This window comes from Rhododendron vialii, chromosome 5a, assembly GCF_030253575.1.
Source record: "Rhododendron vialii isolate Sample 1 chromosome 5a, ASM3025357v1".
Taxonomy (NCBI): domain Eukaryota; kingdom Viridiplantae; phylum Streptophyta; class Magnoliopsida; order Ericales; family Ericaceae; genus Rhododendron; species Rhododendron vialii.
Genome location: NC_080561.1, coordinates 31,766,447 through 31,778,200, shown reverse-complemented (window position 1 = coordinate 31,778,200; position 11,754 = coordinate 31,766,447). Strand labels below are relative to the sequence as shown.

At 33.2% G+C, this 11,754-nt stretch overlaps 1 protein-coding gene across 5 annotated transcripts; it reads left to right on the top strand.

The window, feature by feature from the left end:
• The first annotated feature begins 636 nt into the window (after positions 1-636).
• LOC131326320 (transcription factor bHLH68-like) lies at positions 637-10,783 on the top strand. 5 transcript variants are annotated; one of them, XM_058359063.1, is made up of 9 exons: positions 637-1,224; positions 2,153-2,504; positions 4,204-4,275; positions 4,528-4,593; positions 5,907-5,972; positions 6,563-6,619; positions 7,933-7,977; positions 8,265-8,309; positions 10,333-10,783. In XM_058359063.1, the coding sequence occupies exons 1-9, from the start codon at positions 986-988 to the stop codon at positions 10,465-10,467; spliced, it is 1,077 nt and encodes a 358-aa protein (XP_058215046.1). In that variant the 5' UTR covers positions 637-985; the 3' UTR covers positions 10,468-10,783. The 5 variants fall into 5 exon arrangements, with proteins under 5 accessions (XP_058215046.1, XP_058215045.1, XP_058215048.1 ...); XM_058359062.1 differs by having other exon boundaries at positions 4,525-4,593; XM_058359065.1 differs by lacking the exon at positions 8,265-8,309.
• Positions 10,784-11,754: the final 971 nt, after the last annotated feature.

Sequence of the window (11,754 nt, the reverse complement as noted above, 5' to 3'; positions counted from 1 at the left end):
TTTCCTAATAGATGGTTTTTTTTTCTTCATCCAATTCTTGCTTGGATTCCTCTCCCCTCTCTCGACTTGATGTATCATTTGTCAAGTTTTTCTTAATAAATTTTTTGCTTATAAAAAAAAGAGACTGGCACAGACGCTCCAGATTGTCAAACCGAAAAAAAGAAGAATACCTTTAAGTTCATAACATTTTGCAAAAAAAAAAAAATCATAACATTAATCTTAAATTGATGACATTTGCCCATAAATTCATATGAGCTCTGCTATTCGCAAGGAGGATTTGCAGGAAATCGCGCAAAGAAAAATATGTTTGGACTCATTTCGGATTCTATCAAAATCTAGAAAAATATCCATAATTTTTTTTATATTATTTTATGGAGTTTTGTAAAAAATCAGTTTCAACGGATATCGATAAGTATTGTTTTTAGATTCATAGAGGTGAACTAATTTTTGTAAGACCCAGAATGGGCTCGAACGCGTTTTTTTTACGTGATTTCCTGCAATTCTTCCTTGCGATTAGAATTTCCGAATTCATTCCATGAACTTTCAATTCATTACATTTGTATGTTATATGTGTTTTTGTCTTAATGTTTTTTTTTATAAATTTATATAAGAGATGTAATGAATTCAAGACAATTCGAAAGGTGCATACGGAACAGGCGAACCCACCGTAGCATTTTCCAATAAACAAAGACATAAGTTCTCAAACCCCCCGTACGATTCAAACACACAAACATTCTCTCTCTCTCTCTCTCTCACTTTCACACACGCTTTCAACTACTTAATTCAAAGTAGGAAGACCTCCCAAAGTTTCTACAAAGACCTGTTTGGGAGCTGATGAGGAGAAAAGTGAAAGAGAAAGCCAGAGAGAGTAGTAGAGCTACAAAGTGAATAGAGAGACAAGGAGTTACCTGTTTGGGGGAAATTTTTGCTTTTGGTTTTTGTGATAATTAAGCAGAGAGAGAGAGAGAGAGAGAGAGAGAGAGAGATGAATAGAGGTCATGTGTTGCAGCAGAGCTCGCCGGTGCAACAAATGATGTCCGGAAGCCCTAACTGGTTCAATATGATCAGTAACATGAAGCCGCCGCTGCCGACACCACCGTCTGTCCAACAACCTTCAGCTTGTCTCTTCCCCCAAAATTCATTTCTCTTCCCTCAGTACATGCCACCACCAGCTTGGCAAGAAAACCATGAGGATCTTCCAGAGTCATGGAGTCAACTTCTCTTGTAACTCTCTCTCTCACACACTTCCTAGGCTCAAATGGTTTCGCTAGTCTTTTTTTGAATTTTTTTTTTTTGAAATTGTATTTTACATGTCTAATATCTTCTCTTTCATCTTTTGTTTTTTTTTCTCGGCAAAAGAAAAGATTTTATTAAACTCGAAAAAGGTACATCGAGTAAAAGAGAAGGAATTAAGAACTAGAAAGTTCACTACAACCCTGAAGGAAAAAGAGAAAAGAAAAAACAAAGTTACACCTAAATTATGATGGGTTTTTGTAAGCCAAACGAAAATTGATGCTCTTGTTATGCATATCCCTCAACGGTTGTGTTAGGATCTCGAATTTACAAAGGGAAACACTTAAGAAAAAGAAAAATAAATCAATTTTGCTTGGCTAATTTCCTCTATTTTCCCTTCTGTAATACTAAGATCCGACACAACCTGAAAGGTTTTCTAGACATGTAATTGGGTTTCTTATTTACGCTTTCGAGTTCACAAATCATTTTTCCAAACAAGAACTACATATATAGATCGATCGACCTTGAATTTTTTTTTTCCACTTTTTGTTAGCTTCATATCCTTTACCTAAATAAAACTAGCTAGATATTATCAGTCTATTTTCGTTAATAAATTAAAATATCGGTCTATTTTCGTTAATAAATTAAAATATAACACGCTTGTTGAATATGTTGCTCTCCCTTTCGAGGTTTGATTTGTTGCACATGATCTTCTAGTAGATCGGTGTCAACCGTTGGGATGCATATTGCTGATACAAAAAAAAAAAAACCAATTAAGGACATATACTTAAAGGGTTGATGCTTATTTTGATTCCTTCTCTTTCTCGATGTACGCTTTATTGAGTTTTGAATAAATTTTCTCTTTCGCCTAATAAATAAATAAAAGGGAATTTAGGTATGGATATTATGGATTTTGTAGGGGAGGAATGGTCGGTGATCAAGAGGATAAGCCTGGTATGAGCCCTATTATTCAAGCTGCTAAAAAGATGGAGAATTGGGAAGAACAACTAGTGCTGCAGCACCAGGAGGCTTCAAATGGCGGAGCAGCTGCTGCAGAAGTAAAGCAGGAGAATTCATCATCAAGCAGTACTTATGTTTATGGCCATGGAAATACTGTGGTAGACTGTGAGGGAGGAAAGCCTGCTAATTGGTCTCAAATGATGGCTGCTTCCTCACCAAAATCTTGTGTCACAAGTTTAAGCAGTAACATGTTGGATTTTTCTAACAACAAGGCAGATGGGAGGCATCCCCCACCGGATCGGTCGTCAGAGGTATGAGAGAGAGAGAGAGAGAGAGAGAGAGAGAGAGAGAGTTTTTGTTAGACCGCGTTCCAAAATTTTAATCCACTACGAAAATTCATGTAATTTTGAGATTGAAAAATTAAAGTGTTTCCGTGCACAAGTTATGAGTTTTGTCCAACCAAACTAAATATCTCAATAACTTTTTTGCACGGAAGTACTTTTTTTTTAATCTTCCAAAAACTATTTAATTTTTTGTGGTGAACTAAAACTTTGGGAGGTACACGAGAACAAGATTTTCCATCGAAAAACAAAGAACAAGATTATTTCTGTCTACAAAACAAACAAAATGCAAATAAAAAAAATTACATTCGAGCATATATCTGACCTTATATAGTACTCCCTCCATCTCAATTTAAATATTCCTTACAGTTTTTTGTGTTTTTTAAAACCTCAAGGAAATATACTTCTACATATTTTTATTTTTATTTTTATTTTCTTATACCAGATTAAAGTGCTCATTGAGTTCTTTAATTTGGTGCGAAAAATCATATGTGACATTTAAATTGGGATAGAATGAGTAATATTTATTGTAATTGTGACAATACAGTAAAATACCAGATAACACGTTTGGTAGTTTGTCCTAGTAGAATTCATAGATGAAGTTTTGAAATTTATACTTTTAAAAAGCGATTCACCAACCGGCTTGTAGCCCAATGGCCCAATGGTAATACCTGGTACTCCCTTAGAGCATCTCCAACCCATGCTCTATTCCTCCATTTGAGAATATGAAATTCCTCCAATTCATCCTCTCAAGTCTCCTCTATTTGAGAGGATGGAATTTTGATCCTCTATATTTAGAGGATGGGAGAAAATATGGAGGATCTCCTCTAAAATCACTTTATGAATAAATAGAGGATTTGTGGTTGGAGTAAATATGAATAGTAATTTTCTCTAAAATCATTTTATGAATAAAATAGAGTATTTTGATACTCTCAAATAGAGTGTTGGATTGGAGATGCTCTTAGAGCATCTCCTACACATACTCTATATCTCTATTTGAGAGTAGCAAAATATTCCAACCCATCCTCTCAACCCTCCTCCATTTGAGAGTATTGGATTTTGATCCTCTATATTTAGAGGGTGAGAGAAAATATAGAGGATCATCTCCATAACACTATTCATCTTTTTAAAAGACATTTTTGTCCTTGTAAGCTTTTCTTACTAAATTTTTATACCAACCATATCCTTGTGAGAGTATAAAAAAATTTTTTTTTTTTCGTAAAGTGATTTTAGAGGGAAAAATAGAGGGTTTGTGGTTGGAGTAAATAAGAATAGTGATTTCCTCTAAAATCACTTTATGAATAAAAAAGAGTATTTGGATACTCTCAAATAGAGTATTGGATTGGAGATACTCTTATAGGTTCAAGACTCTGGATAGACTCTGAACTCTCATAGTGAACTAACTCATTAACTTTCACCTAACCTTGTCTGATGTATAAAGTGTGGCCAAAAAAGGGACATTTCATCCTTATCATATTTTCGAAGATTATCCTTCAATATTGTTTTGTAAAAGTGGATTTTAATTCTAGACTCAATTTAGCACCATATATAATTTGATCCAAAAATACATTAGAAACTAATTGGATTTTACTAGATAGACATTAGGGGCGTTTTCAGTGGTAGTAAAAAAGAAAATTCTAAGTAATATTTTCCTTTCTACTCCTTTTAGTGCAACAGCACCGCAACTGGTGGGGCACTTAAGAAAGCTAGGGTTCAACCTTCATCAACGCAATCTTTCAAGGTAAATACACTCTCTCTCTCTCTCTCTCTCTCTCTCTCTCTCTCTCTCTCTCTCTCTCTCTCTCTCTCTCTCATTTTGGATTTCTATACTTGTCTCTCTTAATTGTCCATTTCTTTGTGGAAGATGATTCTTGAGCTATCTTCATCTCAACCACAAAAGAAGAATATCTTTAAAATGGCATGGTAAAGGTGAGACAATTATTGCAAGCACTCATGATATTATTGTTTTCTTCTCTCTTGATTTGTTAAGCAGGTTAGGAAGGAGAAATTAGGAGACAGAATAACCGCCCTTCACCAGCTTGTTTCGCCATTTGGGAAGGTATGAATGCTCTAAAGTCTCTAACCATCACAATTAATTAAGAACTCTGATCGTGTCGAGAGCTTTTGAATCGAGATCCTCTCGTGTGATGATACCTCACGTATGTGGTTCCTCTCATATGGTACACAGAACGGAACCCGCTACGATTCTATTCAACAATTTGATCCGTTTCTTTTGTAAGCCTCAATGTGTCTATTCAACCATACGCAAAACTAGGTCAAATCATATTTGGTCGAAGAAAAATGAACAACGGAGTTTGACTGTCCATTTTTTTCTTTTGAAAAGTACTTTTTGTACAGACGGATACTGAATTTTGATCTATCTAACTCTCTAAATGAATGATAAACAAATCGAGGCCAATCAAATAAATGACTTGAATCCTGATAAAAAAAAAAAAATGACTTGAATCATCAAATGAGCTCGTGGTGGGTTTTATCATGCGTGCATGAACAACCACTTAAGAAATTATCACATTGGAAGATGTTGATTATTCCATGGCTAATTTTACAAGGACACCCATAGAGAGAAGTTATCTTTTTTTTTTTATCAGCTGAGAAGTTCTCTTTATCCGAAAGATGAAAGTTTATTTATTTTTCTTTATTCTCCTTGTCACTTTCTAGGGTTTCAAACATGAAACTTTTTAGAGAAGTAAAAAGTATTTTACTCCTAAAGATAGAGAAACTTGTTTGATTGAATGGTTGAAATTACCCCATCTATTCTCCATTTTTAGAAAAAGGTCCACTTTTTTGGTACATTACAAATTTACATGATATATGATTTCAAATTCTTGAAATCATCTATTTTCAATGATATATAGGAAATGACCACAACGAGTTATACTATATCTTTTTCGAAACAAATTTTGGTGAAATGCAATTTGAAAACTAAAGTTTTTTCTTTTCAATTGAAAACTAATGCTGATACAAGTAGGATTTGAAAATTGTGTACAGAAAATCACGAAATGCTACACTACACATATTTTCAGGTGTGCATGGTACGCACCCCTTTTGAATCACTTTCGAGTTCGTAATATTTTGTATGACCTTTAAAACATTTGCATAGATATTCAAAACATGTGTTTAAAAATTAATAATATGATCAAGATACAAACTCATAACTTGATGATCGAGTTCCAAATTTATGACCAAAATGTTGTAATCCAAACTTTTAAGTCATGAATTCTTATTCAAAATTTTATTAATTCAATATATATATATATATTGAAGTAGGGGTGTCCTTATAGTAGTACTGTATTTCTTTCACTGAAATTTGCTTGTTTAAAGTACACATGTTTTTTTGTTTCCCTCTTGCAGACTGACACAGCTTCCGTCTTGCTAGAAGCTATTGGGTATATTAGATTCCTTCAGAGTCAAGTTGAGGTGATATTTTACTTTTATACCCTCTTCTTTTGTTTAAACAATTTATTTTATTTTATTTTATTTTGGTTCGACTGTCAGAGGCCATAAGAAGAATTTTTTGTGAATTTCATAGTCTTGATATGAATAACCTATCTTTGACTGGACCGAAAAAAAAATAGTCAAAGTGCGCATAGGCTAGTTTAGACAGCCCTGACCATTGAACTAAAAAAAGTTGAAAAAAGAAGAAGTTATGGCTTGCATTAAACAAGTTATGGTACATAGAAGAGAATTCAGTTACCATTTGTAACGCCCTTGTAACGCCCAAGCAAACCACTGGCCTAGTACATATTGATTTTGATTCACAAGTCATAGTACACATGACCTAAAATGCTTAAACTCAAAGTACTAGTAGTAATACAAAGGATTAATTTGTTATATACCCAATATCATCCATGTAAACTTTCGATATGAGACGGGGCCGGTGTTACAATCTCCCCACTTTTATAGCCTCCCGCCCCCGGTGTTACAACATCCTTTTAGTTATTGAAGTTTGTAAAAAGTACTACTCCACGTCTTACTTATTATCGATCTTATCCCCACAATGAACGCAGGCCCTCAGCTTACCGTACTTGGGCAATGGACCAGGAAACACGAGGCCACAACGTTCTGTAAGTAATTCCCTTAATTACTACCATTGATCTTGTTAAATTAAGTATCTGCCATGGGGAACCTAATTAAGATTAAAATTAAGTCATTATATGCATTTTAGGCTTTTTAATTGTTGGACGAAAATACTCTCAACAATTATATTTGGTGTCTAGCATTTAATTAAGAAACCCACCAAACTTCCACTGATTTTACTCGATCAAAACCAATCAAACAATTAAAGGGGACTAGGGCTATGGATAGCTTCTGGTCTCCCCGTGCTAACTCTAACACCCCCACTAACCCCCGCTGATGTATATCGCCGTGGCAAAAAAAAAAAAAAAAAAAAACCAATCAAACAATTAAATCATATATCCATCGCAATATTTTCACATATATTCTGACTTGAAAATTCACACAAAAATAGAATATAGTGAGCACAACATCACCACAAAATATTAGATTTAGAAAATTTCCCCGTCGTGATGCTGTTTATATCCTTGCCCCGGCTGTTTAATATTTGTAATTCGTTTTCTAAGGTTAATCAAGATCTTTTTGCAAATCAAAAAAAGATTAAGAAAATTTAGCAAACACAATATTGTTAAAAAAAAAAACTCCATCAAATTAATTAGCATAAACTTCCTTCATCATTTTCTTCTAGAAAAGCATCAAACACGTTTTCTAGCTCTTGAATTTTCATCTTCATTATCATCACTCATCATTATATAACTACCATGGTGGATATTTTTTTTTGAACAGCTAAAAAAAAAAAGAGAAGAAGAAGATATCAACCATGGTGGATATTCATTCCCAATAGCAATTATTAGTATTCCGCTTTCAACTTAGAAGAGAAGAATAAAAAAGTAGAAGTGTAAATACTGGTTGTTAATTTAAAAAGTGACTTAAAAAAATTAAGAGAGTCATTTATAAAAAAATGGGTATTTGAAATCCACTCTCTAGCCATATATTCAAACTTCTCTAGATCGATTCAGTTCATTAAAACTAGCTCGATCTCACACATATTTATGAAGCTTGTAAAGTTTTCATTCCTAACTCGTTTGTCATTCCTACTTATGCGTTAGGTCATGTGTCAACATACCTAGCTCATTCATCCAAGTCCTCTAAATTAAGGGGTGGTGAATCAAGTGACGACTCTAAAATCTTTCCCATTCAAAAACTTAGATTCCAGAAGTTATGTATAAAAAAAAAAAGGAGAGAGAGAGAGAGAGAGAGAGAGAGAGAGAGAGAGAGAGAGAGATCTTAATATTATCAATAATTTTTTAGTTGTTAATCATGCGGCCTTGATTGACTAATGATAATTATTAACTATTTTTAGGTTCAGGGGGAGAAGAGTTGTTTATTCCCTGAAGACCCTGGTCAGGTAAGCTTTATTGGATCCATTACATCCTCAGAAGCATGTACTGTGTTTGGTAAAATAAAAATTTGAACATACTATAGAATATCTCATCTTTTCTGCAAAGGAACTGATATGAGCACAATTGCAACCAGCTTTACAGACTTTAACCCCTGTCTAATGCCACTAAAAAGAATCAAAAGGGACTAATGATAACTAGGTTTATTAAAACCAAACATGGTCCCCAAACTAATGAATTTTTTTTTTTTTTTTTTTTGAGAAACTAATGAATTTGTCAATCTACTTTTGAATAGCTGGTGAATGACAATTGCATAAAGAGAAAAGGAGCTTCTGAGCAGGTATATATTTAGTTAATTACTTACCTAATCAACATTTAAGTTGGAATTTTTTTTAACAGTAAAATAAATATTTTTTATCGGCAAAATAAAATTTTTATTAATTGGGAGAGGGAAAAGGGATTCCTACCAAAAGTTAAAAATACAGCCATTTGGGACCAAAGCCCAACCACATCTAAGGGACAAAGCCCGAAACACCTGTGGGCCTAAAATGTCCAGATCAATCAATGAAGCACAAAAAGTCTAACTCATCAATAAAAGAAAAAAATTATTAATCTCAGAAAAAGATTAAAGAGATTATCAGAAGAATATCAATTAAACACACGATGTTCAAAATTCCTAAATTGATCATTAGGAGACATTTGGGTGAGAGTTTAGGGGTTATTTTGGAATTTGGGCACTACTATAAGATAAAAAAAAAATTGGCTTCTTCATTAGTGGTCCCTTTCTATATTCGTTCTTGTAGGTATACCTACTCCCTAGCTCTATCCCATTTCATTTTTGTCCATTCTAGAAAGCGAACATAATCACTACACTTCAGAGTTCTGAACGTTTCAAAAGTAACCTTAATTGGAAATTGAACTTGTCACTTTTTTTTTGTCATTGGACACTTCAATTCAAGAGGAAATGGCAAAAAGAAAAATTCATAGGACTTTGCTAATTTACTTTTAAGATGGACAAACAATTACGGACATCAAAAAGTGGGTAAACAAAATAGGATGGACGGAACAATTTAAACTTGGGGTTATGATTTAGTACCTTAGATTTTAAAAAGACTAGTAGATGTTAGTAAACCAAAATATCTCTTTGAATCTTTTCTCTTATCTCATTTTTCAATACTCTCTCTCGAATCTTTGAATATGGGAAAAAAAAAAATCTTCCTCTTGCCAAAACTTGGAAGTCATTCCAGAACCTATTCCCATGGAAGAAAGAAAATATATAAAATAAAATTAAAAGTCAATCTGATAAATTTGACATTATCAAGCATGATACATTTATCATAAAAATAGTAATAATCAAGGTAAAATAATAACTAGCTAACAAAATATGACACATTTTGTTGTCTAATTATCATGTCCATTGGTCCATAGCAAAAATGGAATAAACTAGTCATGTTCAAATTGATCATGATTCCATTAAGAAATTATCAATTTCACAAATGATGAATTTATCGTAAAGCGAATAAATCCGATAATAAATAGACTAGAACCCCTGAACAATTATCAATGGAGAATCAATCGTGGATAGTAAAAAAAATGATTTGAATCCAGGTTCTTTATTCTGAAATATGATTCAATTTGTTTGACTAGTGATTTTTTTTAAAAATAATTAAGTCATAATTAAGCTATAGAATATAACAAATTTATCATAAAAATTTAAAACATAAAGGAATATTGGACATACCAAATAAGAAAGACTATATTGGATATCAATGCAAAAAATGATCATGTTCCTCATTGAGACATATTTCTATGATTTTTGGCTCTTGAGGGCCTGTTTTCTTGAGAATTTTGCTCTGCCTTAGTTGGTGCCTTGCCATCTGGGCTTCTAGCCTTCTTGTTTGGATTTGGAATGACATAGGAGTATGATTTTTTTGGGCCTAGTTGCCAACGTTGTTGTGATGTTTTGCCCTTGGTGTGATGCCCCTTATCCGGTTAATTTTTGTACTATTTTCAAGGGTTAATAAAAAAAAGGAAAATGATAATGCCAAAACTGTTTTTGTGGTTACCAAAACTCTGGTACACAAAAGGCTTGTACCATGTGCAATGTACAAGACTTTTATGTTTTGGAGTTTTGACACCAACAAAAACAGTTTTGGCATTATCACTATCCAAAAAAAAATCTGTTCAAAAAAAAAAAAAAACGATCATGCAATCTGAATAGCAAGCAAAAAAACTTGTATCAAAGCAGAAAACAATTACACAAAAACTCGAGATATATCCCTTAAATTTTCTTCTCCTCTTATATGATAAAGCTTAATGATTCTGGTACAATTTGACATATTAAATTGGGCTTACATTTGTAGGAATCTGGTGAAGAAGCAAAGAAGGACTTGAGGAGTAGAGGGCTGTGCCTAGTTCCAATATCATGCACAATGCAGGTTGGGAGTGACAATGGTGCAGATTACTGGGCTCCAACTTTTGGTGGAGGATTTCGGTAGATCGATCGAACTCTGTTCTGTAGCATGCTGCGCAACATAGCTATGCACAGTACTACAAGTGAACGTGAGGGGGTGTATTTGCACATCACTCAAACTACAGGAGTTGTAATTGTGGTTTGCCCGATAATATACCCAAGAAAAATGATATAACATCATTAGCAGTCACTCTGCTTAAAAATTAAGGCTGATTGCTCCTGATGCTATGCATTTAATCTTGGCTGGTATTAAGTGATGTGCTGTAAAATAGGGCATGGATGGATGCCCTTAAGTACTATTTAAATTTAAGATAATCAAGTTTAATTACATCTTGATTTTTCCTCTTGGTCTTAGAAATTAGTAGAAGAAATGATTTCATATTCATGTCAGCTGGTTTTTCCTATTCCGCTAAGGTTCTTATTTTTCAAGTATTTATTTTTCATTTTACGAGACAAGTCATTCTCTCACAATCCAATGAATCCATCACCTTTAATTCGAAAAATAATTACTTATTTTAGTTAGTGGAACACTAATAATCGTTTTGTTAATCCTGCCTATTTGGGCAATGGTACGTAGTTCTTTCTAATTTTTGGTTGAATAATATTTAAACTAGAGCTGTGCACTGGTGTAATTATTTTCTCTAAATCTATGTTGTTCAAAATTATAATCAGAATTTAGTGTTGGAATCGATCGAGTTTCATTGGTTCAACTTCATGAATAAAGAGTATACCTTTGGTAGTTAGGAGTAAATTTAGTTGTTTCGCGTGCTATGCATGCAAGCTCATGCCCAATACAGGCAGGGCAGGCCCAGGGTAAGCCCGTGGGCTTGGGCAACCCCCGGACTGGGGCAACTGTTAAAAAAAATTCGAACAACAGTTTATAATAGATATAAAATGTAACAACATTATAATTATATAGCTTTCTGGTCTAGCGGGAAGGCTTTCATTTCTTACCCATAAGGTCAAGGATTTAATACCCATAGCTGGCAACCCACTTTACTTTCTTTTTTGTTTTAAACTCCTGTCATGGTCTAATGCTTTAACTCTTTTAATATTGAGGCTTAGAACTTATTTGGGTAATCAAATTTTATTGGCATACTTTATTTCTTTTTATCTTTCGCTCAAATATTTGTATTTTTTGGATTAATCTTAATTGGAATAATTCAAATAGATACTAAAAATTAATATCGTATTTCAGAACATAAAACTTAATATTGATCAAAAAACATAAAAAAATATTTTGACTTTTTGCATTTATATTTTTATTAAATATTTAAAATGAACAAGTTAAACATCAATTTTTTTTTATCTT

Excerpts from the sequence above, each read along its gene's own strand:
- LOC131326320 (XM_058359062.1), top strand. The coding sequence starts at position 986 with ATGAATAGAGGTCATGTGTTGCAGCAGAGCTCGCCGGTGCAACAAATG. Across the intron at positions 4,594-5,906 it reads TTGTTTCGCCATTTGGGAAG|ACTGACACAGCTTCCGTCTT; the intron begins GTATGAATGCTC and ends TCCCTCTTGCAG. Across the intron at positions 6,620-7,932 it reads ACACGAGGCCACAACGTTCT|GTTCAGGGGGAGAAGAGTTG; the intron begins GTAAGTAATTCC and ends AACTATTTTTAG.